At 47.2% G+C, this 22,553-nt stretch overlaps 6 protein-coding genes across 6 annotated transcripts; 3 read left to right on the top strand and 3 right to left on the bottom strand.

Moving 5' to 3' along the window:
* Positions 1-112: 112 nt before the first annotated feature.
* Positions 113-1,909, bottom strand: PGRI_077030 (uncharacterized protein; the record flags this gene model as incomplete). The annotated part of the gene is made up of 3 exons (XM_040795417.1): positions 113-526; positions 581-1,065; positions 1,117-1,909. 3 exons carry the CDS (start codon positions 1,907-1,909, stop codon positions 113-115), a joined length of 1,692 nt encoding a protein of 563 aa, XP_040653094.1.
* Positions 1,910-2,971: 1,062 nt separating this feature from the next.
* Positions 2,972-3,685, bottom strand: PGRI_077020 (DJ-1/PfpI family protein; the record flags this gene model as incomplete). The annotated part of the gene is made up of 1 exon (XM_040795416.1): positions 2,972-3,685. The coding sequence occupies one exon, from the start codon at positions 3,683-3,685 to the stop codon at positions 2,972-2,974; it is 714 nt and encodes a 237-aa protein (XP_040653093.1).
* A 2,047-nt stretch (positions 3,686-5,732) lies between these two features.
* On the top strand, positions 5,733-6,689 carry PGRI_077010 (uncharacterized protein; the record flags this gene model as incomplete). The annotated part of the gene is made up of 1 exon (XM_040795415.1): positions 5,733-6,689. One exon carries the CDS (start codon positions 5,733-5,735, stop codon positions 6,687-6,689), a length of 957 nt encoding a protein of 318 aa, XP_040653092.1.
* Positions 6,690-9,923: 3,234 nt separating this feature from the next.
* Positions 9,924-12,355, top strand: PGRI_077000 (FAD-binding, type 2; the record flags this gene model as incomplete). Its single annotated transcript, XM_040795414.1, has 7 exons — positions 9,924-10,289; positions 10,355-10,502; positions 10,560-10,899; positions 10,966-11,528; positions 11,597-11,727; positions 11,802-12,109; positions 12,175-12,355. 7 exons carry the CDS (start codon positions 9,924-9,926, stop codon positions 12,353-12,355), a joined length of 2,037 nt encoding a protein of 678 aa, XP_040653091.1.
* Positions 12,356-17,518: 5,163 nt separating this feature from the next.
* Positions 17,519-20,683, top strand: PGRI_076990 (ribosome biosynthesis protein KRE33; the record flags this gene model as incomplete). Its single annotated transcript, XM_040795413.1, has 2 exons — positions 17,519-20,493; positions 20,551-20,683. The coding sequence occupies 2 exons, from the start codon at positions 17,519-17,521 to the stop codon at positions 20,681-20,683; spliced, it is 3,108 nt and encodes a 1,035-aa protein (XP_040653090.1).
* Positions 20,684-20,960: 277 nt separating this feature from the next.
* PGRI_076980 (putative disulfide isomerase) lies at positions 20,961-22,553 on the bottom strand (the record flags this gene model as incomplete). Its single annotated transcript, XM_040795412.1, has 3 exons — positions 20,961-22,266; positions 22,346-22,353; positions 22,407-22,553. The coding sequence occupies 3 exons, from the start codon at positions 22,551-22,553 to the stop codon at positions 20,961-20,963; spliced, it is 1,461 nt and encodes a 486-aa protein (XP_040653089.1).

The raw sequence follows: 22,553 nt of genomic DNA, 5'->3' as shown, positions 1-22,553 counted from the left end.
ATAAATACATACTCTAGAGTGAGAATAATTGGAGATGTAAAAACAAAGTTAATATAAAAGCAAAGAGCACGCGTGGACGGAAAAAACAAAGAGCACGGAAACGACGAACAGATCAACCAACCGGCTCTGGAGCAACACGCACGTTAGTAGCACCTGTAACACTCCGAATATCGTCGAAGATATCAGGCATCAGCATCATTGTCCCAGTTCCATGAGCTTCGTCACCACCTTTCAGAATCCCGACAAGTTCACCAGAAATGGTGTACACCCACGACCCTGAATCACCCTGCTCTGCAAAATCACCGTCTCCATTGCTAGCAATCTTATGTTCCCATGTGGGAACAACTATAGTCTGCCCGTCGTCACCTTTGGTCTGCGTGAACGTAACGCATTCTAGCTCACTATAGGTCCCAGTTGTTATCTGGCTAGAGCGACCAGACTTTTGGAGCTCGAGACCGAAGAAGGGTTCAGTGATTGGTTGGCCGAATGCTCCAGAAAACTGAACGTTGTTTCCATAAGGGAAAGGCTGGAAACAGTCACATATTAGCTATGTGCAAAACACATACAGGTTACAACTTACCCTATTACCGGAGATGCAATCGCCATGCTGCTGTGGTTGTAGGCGTGCAGGGTTGATTTCAACGAGTGCCCAATCAATAGAAACCAGACGCGTTTCTTTTTCGCTTTGCTTGTTCAACCTCTCCATATTCCGTATTCGGTTCATGCCACTTCCGGCATACACATAACCTAGGACATGGTTGCCGCTATCACGCATTGTGATAAATGGGCTACACGCATCCTCGGTTGCCTTGATGCGTCGGAGTATTGCCTCGTATTTGGCCTTCGCTGATTCCGATAGCCATCCATCTTCACCCTTGTTGATCTCGTTCTCATAATTCAGAAACTGTTGTGTCCTCATTCCTGTGACGATAGAACGTCTTCGGTCAATGGTACTGTTCAAGTCTTGCAGGGAAGGGTGATCAACGCGTAGGATATGGCTAGAAAGATGGGGGAATGATGTGGGGTCTCGAGGATCTAGCGGATGAAACCCCCAGTGCTCGATTGCTAGATTAAATCTATTAGCTTGAGTGTACAATAGTGAGGGCAATACGGTACCTTTGAGAGCATCTGGAATCTCATTTAGCCGTTTGATGTCACGGTGGTTTTCTGAAGGCCAGACAGCATGGAAGCATGTGAGGGCGTAGGTACGCCACTGATGGTCAAGCTGAACTTGGACAAGACCACCAAGGGTTGAACTTCCTACAGAACATTCATGCATACCTAGGCTGACACCAGGGAGAATCGTCCCCGCACAAGCTTCTACAGGCACAGGGGGGTTTCCCATGAACGGCCTGCTTGTATTTCTCCGGAACAGGACATCCACATCTATCTGATCAAAAAGTCCGAGGATTATATTTATATACCGGGCTACTGCGATAAAGGAGTACGTGCTTGTTTCAAGAACTTGAACGACGACGGTGACGGGGTTCTTCTCTCTCGTTGGATCTGTGCCGTATCTCCAACACTCCAATGCGGTCCACTCGCGGGTATCACAATGAGAGACAATGCACTGTGCAATCGATGGCCACTTGGGAAAAATTGGATGTGTCCTGTTCACGGGGTAACAGTAAATCCCAGTGCAGAGTTTTTGTTCAATAAGCTCAACCGAGATATCTGGAGTGTCCCTCAGAAGCACCGAATGGATTTGTCGCACAGCGCGATACCAGATGTCTGGATTTGGCTGGTCTGGCATTATCGTAAGGATCGTGAATGTTGGCTCGGACTCTGGGTTGACCTTTGATAGGCGCCCGACCAGCTGGACGGAAATTAATTCCAATGAAAGCTGTTGAAGGATGTATATTGCTTGTTCTTCGACCTTTTGCGAGACTTGCTGGATTTTAGAGGGCATATAGGTTGTGACGCGAGCGGGGAGTGAGCATAGAGTCGGACCTCCAACTCGGTGGGATGACTTAAAAAAGCCGTGGGTGTCCATAGATGTTGGACCACTGAATGACGATGAGGTCTGTGACGATGAACAAAAGTTTAGTGCATGAGCACTGGCCTTTAAAAAGGCAGAGGAAATGCTGAATGAGGACATTCTGTGTCATGAAAAGAGATGCAAAGTGAGGGGTTTTGAAGGTGAGATGAATAGGGTGATGCAACAGAGAGGAGATAGAGAGAGAGAAGTCTGGTTACTGGGCATCCTAAATAGGCGTCGGGGCAAGATGTTCACAGGTTAGAACTTGTTTGAGTCAACATTAGGTGCGATTTCCTATTTGAGACGCGGCTCATCATCAACCTCTTTTCAGTAGTCCTTTTAATGATCTTTTTAATGGTCATTTCAGTGGTTTCCTCAGTGGTCATTCAGATATTCTCTAGATACTATTCTTTAGAGGTCCTTGTGCAAGATATCTTTCCCCCTTTTAAGTTTTATAAGGTAGATGGCCGAAAATAGACGAAAATAGGGAATTAGTGTAACATTAGTGTATCTAGCCGTATGAAATGGATTCCCACATTACAAGTGATACTGTAGGACCGATCTGTTATAGCGCACTAGCGGTTAGAGACTGCCGTATCTCGTACATCTGAATGCACTACATAGTAGGTATTTTCCCATACTTATTTCATACATCATATGATCTCCCGTACTATAGCGCTATCTAAGTATTCTTTGGCATGAACTTCCGATTCAGTCAAAATTGGTTCTAGAAAATCTGTAATATGAAGTTCGTTATCTCTTACCTACCTAGCGGAACTGGATAGCCCAGTCAGAAAGATGCATCTATATGACAGCTAGCGGCCTGATACTGGATGGAGAGGAGAATTTGATTCATGCGTTCAGTAAAGACAATACCTAAACGAAGAGGGGAGTTTTAGGACGTAATATCCAATAGAAATGACAACAACATTTGGCTTTCTTCGCTGGTATACCTCCAGTAAAGTCCTCAATCACGTCTTCAAAATCTGAAGACTAATAATAGAAAAATTCATGGGTGCTGATCTGCTTTCCGTTGTTGTCGTATCTCCTCGGAATTACAAGCGAGACACCATCGATGCCTCGAGGCTCGTAGTCCAGATTCCGGGCAGCGTATATAAGAACCGCCAATCCGAACTGCTCCTTAAGCCAACATGCAACCATATCCATACCCGCAACAGCACCAGCTCCAGTCCATATATTCCCGTCGACGACCCATTTCCCCTCCTTAGTCCAGTTGACAGCAGGATAATTATCTTTCGCCCATTTATACCCCGAGTGGTTGATAGTTGCATTCTTCCCATCTAGGAGCCCCGTAGACGCAAGTACAGCTGAGCCAGTACAAGTCGTAAAAAGCAACTTCCCAGCACCGATGTGTCGACGGATGAGATCGGTGTATTTCGGGTGCAGCTTGAAGCCGTTAGGATTCGGGCCCCCTAGCAAGATGATATCGAGCTCGGGACACTCGTCCACCGTTGTAGTCGGGGTGAGGTTAATGGCACTGGTGAATAGGTGGAAGGGCTCTTTCGTGATTCCAACGTGATGGAAAACGAAGTCTGGGGCCCGAGAGATCACATCGTCATCGATGGGGCCAAACATTTTGGATACTTCTAAGAACCCGGAATTGGCGGATTGAAGGAGATCAATTGGGCCGACAACGTCAATAGCCTGGTAGTCATAGACCAAAATACCGATGTGAATTGGCGCCATTGGAGATGCAGACAAGGATGTGAGTTAAGAAACAAAATGCGAATGATCGTATGCTTTGTAGATTTTGAATTAGATTTTGGGATTTGTTACACTCTTAAGTAGAAGAAGTTACGAATGTGCTCAAATCCCTCAACTCCATAACTTCAGAACCCGAAAGTCCGAAGCCGAGACAAACTATATCTAACGCTCTTTTGGGAAAACTAGCCATTTTGAGTCACTCATCGTATGTTCAGCAAAACTTTATGTATACTGCAAATCCCGGTTTTGAATCTTACCGTACGGTAACAAAACCAGGCTACTCCGTACTTTTAAGGTTCTTAGCGGGGCTCTGCCGCTCGATATAAAGTTAAATTTGTGAGTCTAGCCGTTTCAGGATAAACAATCGCATCGATGGAAACTTCCCGTAAATTTCATTGCCTAAAAGAACTCCTTAGATGAGAACGACATACCTATAATCGTAACACAACCCCAACGTCCGTAATTTGCAATTTTTTTATCTCGAAGCTAACACCCGATAGGTTGCAAAATGTTTTATTCGGTACAAATCAGGTAGTAGGTCAGATTATCAAATCTCTTTCCCATCAGGAACGGGACTAATAGAAAAATTCCAAGCTTTTCGGGTCTACGTGAGCCATGGAATACTTAGAGAGACCCACGCCCTATAAATAAATGATTGCTCAGACGATCAGTAGTCTAGTAATGTTGGCAAGTTGGATACTGTCGTTATTCGATATATTAGTAGTAGCTAGGCGTACTTAGGCCTAATGAGTTTGAGTCACTGTCAATCTAGAGCTTGATAGTGTAAGTTTAGGGCTCGAGTATAGTGTTCTATAGCTCATATGCGTTCCGTAGAAAACCCTGGGTTGTCGATTGGTTTCTTTGGTTAGCAAATGGTGTGGGTACTCTGGAGTTGAGCATATTTGAAAAGTGAGCGAGAGTTTCAATGACATTAGTGGTCCATCCGTTGATTATCCTGGTAAATTCAGGCAATAGCTTGGCTAGAGTAAATCGTCTGCGCAGCTGAGCCAATGCTAGAGAGGGGGAAGACCGTGAGAGAGAGGGCTACTAGAACAACGAGCTTGTATATTCCTCTTTTTGAGAAAGCCACTGTGGTATTTTATCTGGAGATGAGGTTCTGCAAGTTCAACGATGATGGGACATTATTTAGTGACTGATCATCATTGAACAATTGTTGAAGGATAGCGGCTGTGTATTAACGTTTGAGCGGCACGTCTAGTTCAAAGATGAATCTGAAGTTTGGAAGACCCCTTTTCCGATAATGTTCAACTTATTACCACGTTCCTGAAGGCGCGTGATCCATTTCGCCCCAGAAGGTTTTCCCGATATATCTCCATTCGCCTAGTATCCAGCCATAGAAACCATACGGGTCTTGCGGTGGCCTTTGATACTACTGCCGTCGTAATTGCAGAGCATTAAGCAGTTGCCTAGTCTGCATTTGTCCGAACTTTTGCCAGCCTACGTGGGTCACATTTGTATGAATGAATCTGCATTAGGATACAGATAGTCTGCTTGAAACACGCCAGAATTGGTTGAGTTCAAGACATGGCGAATGGTATCAAATCATACGAAGGTAGTTGCCATCTTGCTGATTATTTATAGATAAAATTGTTACAGAACTGCTCCGCATATGTTGTAATGAGCCAAATGGGCATGCTCATATAGAGAGCCAGCGTGCGGTACTCAGAAGACATAAAGAACATCCTCATATCGCTTGAATCCCACAAGGAATTCTAGCTCATACTTCTCAATCTTTTACAGTTCGATTTCAAACTTCACCTTGGAGATGAGCAACCCAGTCGAAGTGCGCTCTATTGGCGGAATTGCCGGGTTGGCCGCCCATTACCTCCGTCTTTTGAGGCATGACATTCCTCCATTTTTACTATCTTTTTTCTACCTGCTTTGCACAGGTTCCGTGTTTTTTGACGTTATCCATCATATGCTGCACCATTGCAACAAATCTTCTCACCCTCTTTTCCAGCGCCTAGCAAGCGTCCACCATTTCCACCACCTCTACTTCACACGACACATGGACTTCGACAAAAAGTATCTTCAGCAAAATCGATTCCAAGCCTTGCCTCTTGAGCTAGCACTCCAAATCATTGGAACCGCGCTAGGTTATATCTTCGCCAGCCTTGTGACGCCGAACGGTCTCGTGTGGTTCACGAGAAATCACCTTTGGTATACGATTGGATTCCAGATCCTAAGGACTACTTTTGTCATCCTTATAAGCGGCCGCGACTCGAACCATCTCATCTACAAAACCGCCCCGAAGGACATCAACTGGATATTCGTGGGCCCAGAGTTTCACGCTCTCCATCATGTCTACCCGGATCGTTATATGGGTTCGTTCGTTAAAGTCTTCGACTGGATCTGGGGCACCGCATACTCCTTCAGACGTAAGCGCTTTACGATAATCGGAGGGAGCCAAGCATTCAGCAAAGCTATTATCGCACAGCTCGAGTGTGAACAAGGGATAGCCTGCATTCGCAAGTTGAAATTGGGAACAGATTGGGATCATGATCAATTTGAAAAATTGATCCCGATTCTTTCAGACACCGACATCTTAATCCTTGGTTATGGCTCTGATGACCAGGACGAAGTTGAATCAAATTGCAAGTCAGCTACCCGACTTGTCAAGTCATTCAAGAAATATAGAGCGATCAATCCCGCCTGCCCGGCGCTTCCCGAGGTATGGTATGTTGGTAGCGAGAATGAGTTCTGTCAACCTTGGGAGGAACGAAGGTCATTCTTGTCGCACGCTCGTTCCTTTTTTGATGACCCTGATATAATTTACCGCCATGTTGTCTTGCCCTGTGCTTCATCTTTAGAAACCGGTGCATTCGATGCAGACTGGGCAGCAAAATGTGCAATGTGGTGGATTCGACGAGGTGCGAGATATATTCCCGTCAAGTTTACGGGATCTTCGTGTTTAAACTATTTCAAGTTTATGTATCGCATTCCTCATGCGAATGATGTGGACTAAATGTAAATAACTGACTCCCTCGGTCATGGGGTTACAGATATTGATCAATGAGTGGATGGAATGGGAACTTGGTTGTACATTAAATGCATCTTAGCTATAGCATGTGAAGGTTATATAGAGATCTGCCTGAGAAGAAGCTAGCTTTCTTGAATTCGGCTTCTTTGGTATTCTTCAGCTAGTAGTGATTGTTGGAAGGCAAGCATCTTCTTTATATCCTATAGTCCATCTACTCTTCAATTATTTCTTAGCCACACTTAAATCCATCGTTCCCCAAGTGACAAATAGAACAGCTAGGGTCCACGGGTGCACGTGCATCTCTTCCGAGGTCGGGCGGGATACCGAGCCAAGCAGTTTCATATCCCTCGGACATCCCACCCGCGGGGATCAATTAGCAATCAACAAGAGGGATACTCCGAGATGCCGGCTATTTTTATATTTTCCATGCGCTTTTGTAAACTTTCGTTAGTTAACCAATAATAATAGAACAAACCCCATTTTTTTAGGTACAGTAAAACCTAGTTATAACGATATAATACAGGCATAACAAAATATCGTTATACAACATACCCAGGTGTTCGTTAAACCGAGGTGCCATATATAAAATATATATTTCTGGTTTATATACAAATCTAGGTACCAAAACAGCTCCTAAAATCGATCTGCTTCTCTAACACTAATTATTTACTTGCATTAACCTTTTCTACTATTATACGCACTAATTAATTATTGTAGAGCCACTTTCTTAGAGGTTAGGATCGGCTGGGCTGGGTATCTAGTTAGGATCAATTGGCGAGAAATTTTCATTGGTTGGAGGCATGCAAAGGTCACGTGACTCGATAAGAAGGCATCTTATTAGCTGAAAATGCTTAGTAAAGCGCTGGATATAACGATCTTTTGCGTGGGAGGGTATATGAATTTACCATATTCGTAGAAAGCGGGTATTAACGATATTTGTATGGCGGATCAATTCAAGCACCGGATTCTAATCGGTATAGCCGGGTAATCGTTTTATCCGGTATCGTTATAACTAGGTTTTACTGTACATAGGTACCTATACGTACTTGATTTCCTCTGCCGGGTGGGGCTTTCCTATCTTAGCTGCCGCCGCTTTTATGAGGGCGCTCAGAGTCAGGCTTACTGAGTAGATTTCAGTCCGAGCTCAGACTCACTGAGCCGCTCAGACCAGTCACGTGATAAATTGGTGATCTCTAATGAACGCTCAGTGAGTCTGATTGGGTGCCCACGAGTCACTGATCGCTCTCTGATTACTTAGAGACTACTCAGAGGCATCTATTGAGCACTCGGTCTACCCTCAGACTATGCCTAAATAAGCACCTTGCCCCACAATACTATCTGTCGAATGAAGGTGGACTAAAGATGACTTGATACTAGTGCCTACTGTACGCAGTACCAGAGCAAAAAGTAAAGTGAGTATGTATTTCAAAGAGCGTGAAGCGCTCACTATTTAACCCCTGAATTGCTAACAAATCGAGTCCGGTAAGTAGGTAGTCTAAATAATATAGATAGTTCCTATATATAAGAAGTGAATTATGAAAGAATGTATAGAATAAGGGTAATTCTAGCCAACACATTAGAGCGGATATACCGTAGTCTAGTCACTGCCAGGTCTAGGTAATATAGTATTAGTTATAGATAATAGTAGTAAGAAAAGTAGTATAATACTAGTAAAGTGAAGGTAAGAGATAGACTGCGACATCGCCCGTCCATGGGCACTAGGAAGTGTCCACGGCCCATGGGCCTTTTGAAATTATTTGACGCCCATCGCCCACTGTTCTGCAAAATTAATGCAAAAACTACCCTATTAGGCTATTTTATATACACAACCAGTTCTTGGCAGTATCCACTTTGCCAAGAGTACCCGCATATGTCTTGGCGACGCTAAAAGTGTCTCCACTGTCATGGGCGTTGTCGCAGTCTAGTAAGAGAGATAGTAGAGATAGCTAAGAAGTTGTAAGGTAATGAAAGAAATAAGGCACATAAAAAGTCTCGGCTAATGCCTGGAAAGGGGCTAATGCCTGGACGGTCAGGCGGGCCTGGCTGATATGTAATCACAGATAGAATGCGGGGCGCAACGATTGGATATCCTATAGTTGTAGATCGCTAGGTTAATGTAACATGATACCACCTAATGCACACAAAAACTAGCATTTGAGTCATTTTTCTAGCTTTTGTTATGCCTGCACTTTATGGTAGGCCTGGTTAGATGCGGGTGGTTAGTGCCTCCGGCGCGGGTGCCCAACCTGGGAACCCGTGGACGGCCCGGGGTATCCATCCACTTGCAACCTTGGAAGTTTAAACTTGAACCTACTACGCTTACCTTAACGTATAGTGTATATAACATAATTTCTTACGAGTTTATGTGGAAATCCACGAAGAACATCGAATATGAGAATTTCTTTTGTGAAAGTGGTACACTTTTAGGCTGTAAGGCCGCCATTGAAAGGGGATGATGCCAGTAAGTAGCACAAATAATGCGTCTGCTCCATTTCCTGCCCAACTGAGTACCAATCTGAGCTCGAAAACGATCAAATGCCTCGACTTTTGAGGCACATACCAGCTGAATATGTGCGTGCCACTTTACATATATGTGTCTTGCTGCGACGCTTGCTTTAGCATTTTTGATTTGTCAATGCTCCACAGTAAACATTAGAACACTCTAGGGCTTAGAGCCGATACCCTGGACTTCTTCAATTGGGTGTAATGTGAAGTTCACAGCTTCCGAAAGAACTAAAACAAGCTATACGAATATTTGAACCAATCAAACAAAAAGACCTGTAGCATAGTTGATATTTTGATAAAGGAATGTGCCAATAACAATATGGACCACCACACCTGAATTTCAAGTTCAGCTAGGCCTAGCATCTTAAATCCTAGAAGTAGGGGATGCTGTCGAGCTGTAGGATAAGGGCTCGTTGCATATGATATCAAGTTTTAGTAACACTTGAGAATTTCCACCATCCCCAGTGGGCACCAATTGGCCATGCAGATGGGGGAAACCGGGCCTGAAGGTGGCAGACTATCCCTATGTATCGTCATGTTCTGCCGATCTTTATTTCGCGTAATTTGAGCAGCTTTCATAAATATTTAAAGTCCACCATAGATGCTCTCTTATTTCAGTCTACCACCCAGCTTCAGTTTCAGATTCCTCCAATATTCCGATCTGCTAAGGCTCCAACTTGAAGGTTTTATATTTTCAAGTTGGAACGATAGACAATGCCTGAATCTTGCCCCCTTGACGCCCTCCTTCAGGGTAGCAATGAAATCAACATTGCAGATGAGATTTCTCGCCGTGACCTGATGAAAGCGTTGAAAGCTAAATACCCAGAGAAATATCGAGATGTTCTGGAAACATACGATCCAAACCAACAACATTTGTTGACTAGATTTGTCGCTGGCCAAGCGCTAGAGGACTTAGCCAGAGAGATACCACTCAATTTACCAACTTCCGTCGGATACTCTCAAACCATAGGAAAGCCGCTTTCTGCGACCCCTGTTAAATATGGCGCTGAACATGGCGATGAATATGAGTCTGTCGACCTCGGCCTCTACAATGACGCCGATAAGAAAAATCCAGTTTTGGTAAGTTGGACTTCTAGCCATTGAGCTGGGTATGTATACCCCTCGGCCACTAAGACGTGCGACAGGCTTACTTGCATGTGGTCTTTTCAAACTGGGGTAATACAGTGACCAATACCCCATTGTACACTTGCATCCCCGATACTGTCTACGGTGTTCGACAGATTGTAAGCTATGCGAAGGCAAATGGCTATGGAGTTCGTGTATCTGGATACCGTATGTGATGTGTTATTTCCGAGCTTACTGTTCTAAGCCCGGTACTAATGAACAAAGGTCACTCATGGTCCTCAATCTTTGGGCCAGACAAATCCCAGGACAGGCAGTTCATTCTCATCTCCACACTACAGCTTGACCGCGCAATTCTCGGCAAAGACAAGAATGAAGAGGCTTCTGGAAAATATGCCGATTATAAAGTTGAGCTCAACGAGATTAAAGAGCCAGACAGTACCGACAGCGGCATCCAAGCTGATCAGCACCTTGTTAGTGTTGGCTGTGCCACCACAAATGAGGATTTACGACGATGGTGTCTCCAAACTAGTGATTACAAATGGACTTTGCCGTTGAACGTGATTATGGTAGAAATCACCTTCGGTGGAAGCAATGCCCCGATTTGGTTCGTGAGCTTTTAATACCCTCCCATTTCTAGTATTTCTGGGCAAGATTGTTGATTTGCTTCCAGCCACGGAGCCGGATACAAGACAAAGACGCTGAGTGATTTGGTCTACGAGATTGAGTACGTGGATGCCAATGCCAAGGTTCAGACAATCAATCGCAAGGATGGAAATGGAACTCTCATTCAGGCTGCAAGTGGCTGCTTTGGGTTGCTTGGTGTCGTTACCCGCTTGACACTTGTTCTTGACAAGATGACAGTCGCGTTGATGAAGCCTGAGAAGGTTCCTGTTGTTCAGGCTATCCCTCCACCTACTGATATGGTTGACAAGCTTCCAGATGAGCTTAAGAAATCCTATGACGGATATACTCCAGAGGAGATCGACAAGTTTGTTCGGGAATTTGAAAGACGCGCCTTCAATGACTACTATGCAGAATGGTTTTGGTTCCCATTCCATAAACAGGTTTGGATCAACACATGGGACCTAGATACTACAAGAGCCAAACCCAGTGACTATCCGTCCAAGGATGAGATAGGCAAACAGATTACTCAGAGTTTTATTCTCGAGATGTTGCAGGAAACCCTTCGCAAGGAAAGAAAAGTGGAACCGGTAGATGCAACCAAATTAATCTGTATTTGATCCTTTTCCATATAAATGACTCGACATGTTATTCGCTAACGTTATTAACCAAAATCAAAGCTGACCAAGCGATGGAAACATTGCCTCCGAATGAGGATACCAGCACCATCTTGACCTGGCTCCCTAATGCTCTTCATTTCCGGCGAGGAATTCAAAATTGTCGGGTTCGGGATCTTGAGGTTGAAATACCCGTAAGTCACTAATGAACCGTGCGCCAAATTCAACATTCGTCTAAGAAACTATGTCTAAATCGCGCAATTGACAGATTCCTACCAAAGAAAACCTCGAAATCGTTCGGAAGGCTTGGTGGCAGGCAATCCTGGTCACGTATGAAACCAAGGCGACATGTCCTATGCGAATGCCCCTTGAGATGCGCATCACTGCCGATAGTGATGTGTTGATGGCGCCGCAGCGTGGCAACATTCACGGAACCTGTGCTATTGAAGTTTTGACTCCTCGTTTCATGGAAAGTGAATGGAAAGGATTCGCCCAGTTAGTACTTGATCAGTGGATGACCCTCAGAAAATGGAATGGGCAAAATCTTAACATCAGACCCCACTGGGCCAAAGAGTGGTATGTATTTCTGCAAGTGCTTTCTGCCTATCAATGCCATTTAACTGACTATTCAACACCTGTAGGCAGCAATACAAAGTTGATGGCAAGCCTTGGCCGCAGTATCTGAAAGAGACAAGCTTCAAAAAGGAGATTGATCTATTCAAAACTGCCCTCACCACTATCGGGGAAAATCAGGGATGGACTTTACAGAACATTCAGGATATGTTCTCGAACGAAGTTTTTGACAATTTGATTTTCCAATAATAATGAGTCAACACAAGTTTATCATGGAGATGGTCTCCATTTAACGCCTGAGATCGACGAATTTTGTTCAGTGAGCGGAAAGCGAAAGTGGAAAAACCGGATAAGACTTCGGAACATGGAGTTAACATAAAAATTTGAAAAATAAAAAAAGAAACAGCAATAGGGTTCTTCCTAGCTGTTAAAAGGAGCGTTGCCAGAGTTTAGAAGTGTAGCACTAGTAGACTGTTATTCCATACATTCTTTTTACAATTCACTTCTTGCATATAGGAACCACCTGTATTATTTAAACTACCCACTTACCGGGCTTAATTTATTAGCAATTTAGGGGTTAAATAGCGAGCACTTTATACTCTTTAAAATACATACTTATTTTACTTTTTGCTCTAGTACTACGTATAGTAGGCACTAGTATCAAGTTATATTTAGTCTATCTTCATTCGATATAGGGCAACCCAATCATATTCGGCTACAATTCAGCTAGAGAGGGTCGGTGCAGCATCTATGTTGTATGAGAGGTGCTAATGAATCCAGAAAGAGGCTCTTATAGAGGCTTATACTACTACGGAGTACTTGGTAAGTTAATCTTGACTTAGACATATCAGCACCTATAGATCTAATGACAATGCTACATTTAAATAAGATATGACAGAAATATATCTATCAACAACATTAATATTAACATTAACATCAACATTAAACTCAACGCCAACCTATGCAATCGCACCAAAATCAACGCCCAAACCCAAGAACATCACGCTGATCATCCGTAAGCCGACCCCACTCCAAAAGCAACCGAAAGAAGTAAATTTCCATATCCTCCTTCCTCAACACCGTACTCGCCCACTTCCGCCCTTCCTCAGCAATCCACTTCCCCTCCCGATCATGCGCTTTCATACGCATCTGCGCGGAACTAGAACCACTCTCCTCAGACACACCCGCAAAGTATGCAAGCGTACTCCACAGACCATGGAGACGGATATCGACAGGGACGAAGTGCAGCCACGAGGTGACACGGGAGTCGAACCATTGACGGAACAGACCTGTTTTGAGAGGCAGGCTATTGCTGTGTAGGAAAGGAAGGAAGCGGCCGCTGAACCCGGCGCCGTCTAGGTCAAAGAGGAAACGGTGGGACCAGTGGGCTTGGAAATCTGCCCAGCCTGCGGTGCCCATTTCCGCGGCTTGTTCGGCGCAGTCTTCGCAGCGGACTATCGGGTCGGCGAGGTGGACGGAGGTTTGGAGATGGAGGTCTGAGGCGGGGGCGCTGCCGCCCATTGTTTCGTAATGGAAGGAGTTTTCGGTTGGGTCTGTTGGGAGGAGAACGGATACTTGGTTGGTGTTGTTGTTTATTAGATGTGCGAAGCGCTGGCGTGGCATTCCTTTCCACTCGCCGAAGCGGCTGACGCCTTCTGATGTACTACCGAGCCAGTAGAGGGAGTTCTCTTTTTTGCTGTATTCTGGATCTGGGTGTTCGTGTGTGGGTTGGTATTTTACCTTGTCGATGTAGTTCCATGGACTTGGGAAGAGGATGTCGTTGAATCCAGTCAGAGCGCTTTGACTGAATACCGGGATAAGTTCCTGTGACACCTTGAATGAGGCTGGGGAGATTAGGAGACCGTGGAGGAAGGCAAGGTCGGGTTGGTGGCAGATTTCAGAGGCAATATTGAAATTTAGAGGGAATTGGCCGATGGAATGAGGAGCAACACATGACAGACAGATGTCACGGCGGTTCCAGATTCGTTGAGAGCGCGCTTTCGACGAAGGCGGGCAGACAGCGCTCACATATGGGTCGAAGACACCCCTCCACGCTCCGTCGGTGAACACGGTGATGTTGGTTTGATCGGCCGGTTCAATCGGGGCCCAGCCCTCCTCTCGGTTGGTTGACCAGGTCTGCACCGTGCGCTCTTCGGGGATCATTGCTTGCATCTCAGTCTGTCGATTCAACATTGATATTTTCTCCCAGGGAACTGCAACACGTGGTTCATCGTTCAGATTGAACACTAGGTCCATATCCGGGAGATATTTGGCAAAATTGTCCATCATGTCCACGGCACCCTGTACCATCCACGCATGGGTTGGTTTGATGCCTTCTTGCACCATGGCTGTGCCGTTGCGAATTCTGATTCCACCGAGATCATTGAAAGGGTTTGTGGCCAGTTCGTGCGTCATTGCGCGGATGTGCTCCGGAGCCAATGCTTGGAATGGAAGTAGATTATGGTGTATCTGATCAAAATCATCGATGATAGCTGAGGATCGGCTAGTGGCATACCGGTACCATTCGTCAAAGCCCCTAGGCAAATATTAGTTGAGCTATGTGTAAACGTAGAAATCTCAAACATACGGTGGTGGATGCTGATTATATCGCCTCCGGTATTCGGTAACAGCATCTCCAAGAGTCCTGCTCCTAGACGCCTGAGCGAGATAGTTTTCATGTTGAATTTTGCCCTCGTTGATGAGAAACTCAATCGGGTGAATATCATGACCGCGATTCTTGCTCACTGCAAAAATGAGACTGATTCCACATAGCACGGTGAAGAATATTTGGATGGCAACGTTGGTGCGGTATAATTTTGGCTCTTCATTATGAACCACTCGCGCAAGAAGAAATAGGAGTGCGCCCGTTAGAGATGCAGCCAGCGGGAGAACAGCATGAGTTAGGGAGATATATTGGAAGGGTGACTGTCCTCCGGTGACTGCTGATAAATAAGAGAAGGATATGATCATATATCCACCTATGATTGACAGCCCAAGGACGTCGAAATGCGGTAACTAGAAGAAATCAGTACTGAGAGAGAAATAAGTATAGAGAACTAGCAAGACCAACCATATGCCAAGCTGACAAGACCAATATGACAATCAGCATAGACTGGCTGAAAGCGCCGCGCGAATACTCTAGATCTAACATGGGTTGACCAGCAAGTTCAGGAGATCTGTCTGATAATGGGACCAGGGCTTGTATAACACTCCAGACAAAAGAAAGACCCTAGAAAAAAAGTTAGAGCAGGTATTCCCTATTCGATCGTAGTTTTCCACTTACCAAGAGACCAGCTCCAAGGAACGTCAAAGCTCGTTTTCTGCGCGCGTCATCAAACTGAGCACCACTCCGACATAGCTCAGTGACACCAATAAGAATAACAGAATCGGCCAATAGATTGAATAGCTTGTACGATCGTAGACCCGATGCGCCATATACTAGAATAGGACAGACATAGGTTGACCGAGTTCCGGCTGAGAGCGACGAGGCCAAGAGCCCACCAGCAGACAAGAAAGCCGCTGCAATTAAACCTCTGGAGCGACTTTCGGTAAGATAATAGAAGCTCCGACGGGAAACAGAGTAGACCACTTGCAACGGCAGCCCTTCGAATCGTTGGGTAGGGACATATCGGTCCACTTGTCGAGATCGCTGGTTGCGCCAGTAATCGTAGAGCGAAATAACGAAAGGAATAGCGTACTGTCCAAAACATTGTGTTAGTCGCATGAAGAATTACAGGATAACCAAGGTATTCGGCCACTTACAGCGTATCCAGTGGGCGCACATTCGGTATGCAGGGTTAGTTGGCGAAACGATTCAATCCGCAAGCCACATAGCCCTAGCAAGAGACCGATCTTTATCCACCATGACTGAAACCGTAGCCGAGGTCGAGTCTCGGCATCGCCCAGTGCGAAAGATGAAGTCGATGCGCGAGAAGGAAGCTCAAATTGCTCTGCGAGAGGTATAATCGGCCGTTTACTATTTGGCGACGGTGGCGACGAGGCCAATGAAACGAACCGACTCCATACCAAGAGTGTGAACCCTGTAAGGAAGCAGGCTAGTACGGCGGTACTGACGGGACGATCTGTAACGGTGCAACAGTCAGATTAAGTTATATAACGACATTGATATCCATGGCCACGGCTCACCAAAAGCGAATGTAGTGTTGTAGGAGGTAGTAAGGAATAACGAGCTTAAAAGAAATACCCTGCTCATAGAATGCGATCATGAGCTTAAGTTTTCAATAGTGTGGGATAGCTTGCTAGATACTCACCCCACAGATAGCTTCAGCCCGAGATCGGAAGCCAATTTGATCATCTTGCACCCAAGATTTTTATAATCACTCTAAAGCGGCCATCGCTGTGTTTTCAAGAATAGATCGAACAGTTGAAAGGTAGCGAGACTGAAAGACAGAAGAAGATTAACCTCTTGTGGATCTTCAGGAGATTGACAGTCTTCGAGACATAGGGAAAAAAAAGCAGGGCAGAGAGGGGCCAGGAGGGTCCTTTGATAGATTGGCGGCTAATCAGAGGCATCCGGAGTGCTGATCCATTAATATTAGGGTTGCGTCAACGGGTTACGATGTATGTGTTTCATGGGCTTTTGCTGTGGTAACCACGGGCCATTGCTTGTGTTTCTAGTATCTTGTCAATGAGGATACTATAATGTCTTCATCCATGTCTACTGTTAGGTCCTGGTGGTTAGCTGGTTTTATCTAAAGCGTCTTGAAAAACTTCGTCAGCAAGACACGCCGAGCCGATCAGCGGCCAGAATCTGGCTTTGGTCAAATTCAAGACCCACTTGTGTCCGAAGGGTGATATCTTTTGTGGGACCTTTCGGTGTATACGGAGGGCAAATATAATAGAGTAGCATTCGCATATCCATGTAAGCAGAACGACTCTCTCATGTGCATAGACAAGGAAGGTTCACTAAGTACACGCGTCATATCAAAGACGTTGGATGTATCCTATCGGCTCATTCGGGCTGTGAAAATAAAGATGGTCTAGGCGACCCATGGTTAGCGCCAAAAATAAATTTGGCTAAACCCAAAACAGCTCGTCTATTTACTAATTTGGTAAGCTTGTGTCATCTAGAGTCATGTGACTTGGCTAGGGTCCAGACGTCGACTTATTCGTCCAATGAAATGTAACGGCCAGTTGTTACGACGAAATAGAGTGTATCACGTGATGTCTTAAGGGGTATCAACATACCGCCTACTTCTTCGGGGTGGCCTTGGCAGTTCCCTTGTCAGGTGATAAATAAATGATTATGTAATTTGGAGAATTGGCTGGCGGTGTATTATTGCCTCGGGCGGTGTCAGATAGCAGTATCATTTTTTTCTAACCGCTAGGAAGTTTTTGGTCGCAAGACGAAGCTAAGTGTTTTTTCCCAAACAACACTAATCCGGAATCGCCATGCCACGCAAGGCGATTGACTCGCGGATTCCCGCTCTTATTCGAAATGGCGTGCAGGAGAAGAAGCGCAGCTTCTTCGTGGTTGTTGGCGACCATGCCAAGGATGTGATCGTGCATCTTCACTATATTATGTCCAGCGTGGACGTGAAGCAGAACAAGTCAGTACTATGGGCATACAAGAAGGACTTGCTTGGATTTACCAGTCACCGCAAGAAGCGCGAAATGAAGATCAAGAAGGAGGTCAAGCGTGGCATTCGCGAACCGAACCAGGAAGACCCATTCGAACTTTTCATTACTCTCAACCAGATTCGCTATGTCTACTATAAGGAAACCGAGAAGATTTTGGGTAACACCTACGGAATGTGTGTGTTGCAAGACTTCGAGGCCATGACTCCCAATTTGCTTGCACGAACCGTCGAGACCGTCGAGGGAGGAGGTTTGGTGATCTTGCTTTTGAAGAGCATGACCAGTCTGAAGCAGCTTTACACCATGTCCATGGATATTCACTCGCGATACCGAACAGAGGCGCACGATGATGTTGTTGCTCGTTTCAACGAGCGATTCATCCTGTCACTCGGTAGTTGCGATTCGTGTCTGGTGGTCGACGACGAGCTGAACGTGTTGCCCATCTCCGGCGGCAAGACCGTGAAGCCTCTCCCCGCCCCCGAAACAACCGACGAGTCAGCTTCCGGCACCAAGAAGGAATTGAAGGAAATCAAGGAGAGTTTGGCGGACTCAAAGCCCGTGGGCCCTCTGCTCAGCTTGGCTCGCACGGTGGATCAAGCGAAGGCCCTCCTGACCTTTGTTGATGCAATTGCTGAAAAGACCTTGAAGAGCACTGTTACTCTGACTGCCGGTCGTGGACGAGGAAAGTCGGCCGCTCTCGGTGTCGCCATTGCCGCGGCTGTCGCTCATGGCTACAGCAATATCTTCATCACTTCTCCCAGCCCGGAGAACTTGAAGACACTCTTCGAATTCATCTTCAAGGGCTTCGATGCACTTGGATATCTCGACCACGTTGACTACACCATCCTGCAGTCGACCAACCCCGACTTCAACAAGGCCGTTGTGCGTGTTAACATTCACCGCAACCACCGTCAAACCATCCAGTACATTCAGCCCCAGGATGCGCAAGTCTTGGGACAGGCAGAGCTTCTCGTTATCGATGAGGCTGCAGCTATCCCTCTACCATTGGTCCGCAAGCTGATGGGACCTTACTTGGTATTCATGTCCTCCACCATCAATGGATACGAAGGCACGGGCCGGTCCCTGTCTCTGAAGTTGATTCAGCAACTGCGGGAACAGTCCCGAAGTGGAGTCAAGACTGACGATACCGACGTCGCCGACCGCAGCACAGGCAAGTCAGCCAAGGGTGCCGACAAGAATCTCAGCGGCCGAACTTTGAGGGAGATCACCCTCTCAGAGCCCATCCGTTATGCCCCCGGTGATTCTGTTGAGAAATGGCTGAACAAGGTCCTCTGCCTTGACGCAACCCTTCCCAAGTCCCGCATGAACACACAAGGATGCCCTCACCCCTCGCAGTGCCAGCTGCTTCAGGTCAACCGTGATACCCTGTTCTCTTTCCACCCTGTTTCCGAGAAGTTCTTGCAGCAGATGATGGCCCTCTATGTTGCCAGCCACTACAAGAACACACCCAACGACCTTCAGCTTATGAGTGACGCCCCTGCCCATCAACTCTATGTACTTGTCCCGCCTATTGATGAGGAGGCCACTAAGTTGCCCGAGCCTCTCTGCGTCATTCAGGTCGCTCTTGAAGGTCGCATCAGTCGCCAGAGTGTGCTCAACAGTTTGAGCCGTGGTCAGCGCGCAGGAGGTGATCTCATCCCGTGGTTGGTCAGCCAGCAGTTCCAGGATGAGAACTTCGCCAGTCTCTCGGGCGCTCGTGTTGTCCGTATCGCAACCAACCCCGAGTATGTGGGTATGGGATACGGTTCCCGGGCTATGGAGCTTCTGGTCGACTTCTTCGAGGGCAAGTTCACCAACTTGGAGGAGGAGACCCTTTCCACCGAAGAGCAAATGGTCCGTGTTACAGACGAAGAGCTCGCCGGCTCTAGCCTTTTGGATGACAACGTCCACGTCCGTGACATTCGTTCCATGCCCCCTCTGTTCGGCAAGCTGACCGAACGTCGCCCTGATGTCCTCGATTACATCGGTGTCAGCTACGGTCTTACCCCATCCCTCCACAAGTTCTGGAAGCGCGGTTCCTTTGTCCCAGTATACCTGCGTCAGACCCCCAACGAACTCACCGGAGAGCACTCTTGCGTGATGGTCCGCACCCTCTCTACTGGCGAGGCCGACGATGCCTGGCTGAGCGCCTACGCGCGCGACTTCCACAAGCGATTCCTCGCTCTGATGTCATACCAATTCGGACAGTTCCCATCCGTCCTCTCCCTTAGCATCTGCGAGGCTGCCAACTCCGGTGCCAAGAAGGACCCCAAGTTCAAGCCACCGGCGCTGCAGAAATCGGACCTCGATGCCGCCTTCTCGCCCTTCGATCTTAAGCGTCTGGACAGCTACGCCAACAACCTCTTGGATTACCACGTCATCCTTGATCTGGTCCCCGCTCTCTCCGACTACTACTTCGGCAACCGTCTCGATGGCAAAGTCAGCCTCTCCGGCGTTCAGCAATCCATCCTCCTCGCCATCGGCCTGCAGCACAAGAACCTCGACGACCTTGAGAAAGAGCTAAACCTCCCCTCCTCCCAGCTCCTCGCCATGTTCCTCAAGATTGTCCGCAAGATCTCCACCCACTTCCGCAATCTGATCGAGAGCGATATTGAGAAGTCTCTACCGGCACAGAAGGTTCGTCTCGAGACCTCCGCCGCTCACGACGACGAGCCCGAAGTCACCCTTCAGCCCCTGCCCGTCTCTCTTGAGGATGAGCTCCGCGAAGGAGGAAAGAAGATCGATGAGGAGATGCGCGCCAAGCAGCTTGCTCTAGGCACATCTAACCCGTAAGTTTCAATCACATCGTCAGTCTATCGAAACAACAATAACTGATTTCCAGCCAGTGATGGACCTGATAGCTCTAAGTCTTCCAAGCGCAAGAAGATCGAGACTGCGCGTGACATCTACGACAAGGAGATTGACTCCAAGAGACAAAAGATGATCAAGAAGGGCACCGAGGGCCGCAAAAAGCGCTGAATGATTTAGGACAGTTTTCTTTTTGCATTAATGTACGGTGTTCGGTTTTGGGTCTAAAAAGACTTGTGTCTAGTATTTGTCTTCAAGGTTCATCTTTCAGGATATTCGTCTCTTGTACATATGAATCATGTGTTTATTACTACATCTGTTCCGTAGGATATCTCCTAATGGCTTGATGCATTGCCTACATAAGCTTATGCGATTCGCTCTCAAAAACTAGAAAAAGATACATAGAGGTCACCAAAATAGTATCGACCTCTTCCAGGGTGAAACACTATCATAGCTCATCATGCTCCACGGCCTGTTCCTCGGCCTTAGTCTCAGCCTCGACAGTCTCAGCTTCAGGTTCAACCTCAGCTTCCGCCTCAGTCTTGACTTCAGCCTCGGGTTCAGTCTCAGCCTCAACACTGACAACAATACCCTCAGGCAACTTCTCCTTAGCACCCTCACCCAACCGAATCGCATCGATCCAAGACTCAACAGCAATAGCCCCAAAGTCCGCACCGGCGCTGAACCGACGCCACCAGCCGCGACGCGCATTCAACGCGATAATCTCCACCGTCTGGCCATCACCCAATGCCAATGCCTCACGCAGAGTCTTGGACGCGTCGTTGATAGCAGGGACAGCATAAAGCGGGAAGAGATGGGTTCCGCGCAGGACGTGCTTGTGGCTGATCTCCGCGAAGCTCGCGAGCGCCTCGGTAGCAGATGCTGGGAGGGCGGCCTCGGGCTCGCTCGTCTCAGGAAGAATGACTAGCACACAGGTGCCGGACTTTGGTGCGAGACAAGCTGATTCGAGGGATTCGCGGGTGGGGAGGTTTGGGATTGCGGGGAGGGGGACCTGAGCAGGCTTGACAGAGGGGTCTGTTGTGTCCTGGTCCTGGGAGGCGGTTGGCTTGATGTCTTCGTCGTCGGCGACGGAGGTGGGCTTAGAAGCGGGCTTGGACTTTGACTTTTGTTTCGGCTTAGGCTTGTCTGAGGCGGAGCCGGACGCGTCTGGGTTGGGTGTGGCAGCTTGGCTCAGGAACTCGGTGATTGGCTTCTTCTTCAGCTCCCCGGTGTAGAGTTTATGCCCGGCGTCGGCGCTGGGGATGAGGACGAGTGATGGGAACTCGGTTATGCCGTACTTGTTCACGGAGGCGGATTCTTTGTTCCGGACTTGGGCAATGTCAATTGCGCCGAGGAAGTCGATTGCTAGGGCGCGGATCAGCGCGCCGGTTGTGCCCTTCTCGGTAAAGAGGATGGCCTTGGGTCGGTCCTCGTTTTGTCCGAGCCACTTGTCCAGGTCCTTGTCTGTTGCGCGCTTCACGTGGTTGGGGATGTGGTCGACGACTGCGTCGACGATGCCTTTGGCGGTACGCGCGCCTTGGTAGTCCTCGACACGGGGCTTTCCGGGCTTTTTGGAAGGTGTCACGATCTTCAGGGTCGGGAAGCCTTGGACGCCCATCTGTCCGCAGAAGGGTTTGTTTTCGTCATCGTCGCAGTTGATTGCAGCGACTTTCGCGAGTCCGTCGAGATTAGTCGCGGCTTTTTCGTAGGCAGGCTTGAGGTTCTTGCAGTGGCCGCACCAGGGGGCGTAGAATCTAAGTGAAAATGTGAATGAAGGTCGGAGGGGAGAGGCAGAGCTAGGTAGCTAGATAGCTACAGTGCGGGACAGCTTACTCGACGATCTATGTAGCCAACCATTAGTCGATGCACATGTATAAAGACGATGAATACTCACCGAGGTGTGATTCGAGTTCGCAATAAGCGATTTGTAGGTTTTGGGATTCAACTGAATCACTGGCGAATTCTTGGTGTATAGTCCATCGGCATTGACAGGCAATGCCGCAAGGAGCGTAACAAGGAAAAGACTAGCACTGTGTAGCAT

Source organism: Penicillium griseofulvum (genome assembly GCF_001561935.1).
Source record: "Penicillium griseofulvum strain PG3 chromosome Unknown contig_6, whole genome shotgun sequence".
NCBI lineage: Eukaryota > Fungi > Ascomycota > Eurotiomycetes > Eurotiales > Aspergillaceae > Penicillium > Penicillium griseofulvum.
Note: the sequence above shows the minus strand (reverse complement) of the source record. Positions and strands in the feature narration are given on the sequence as shown.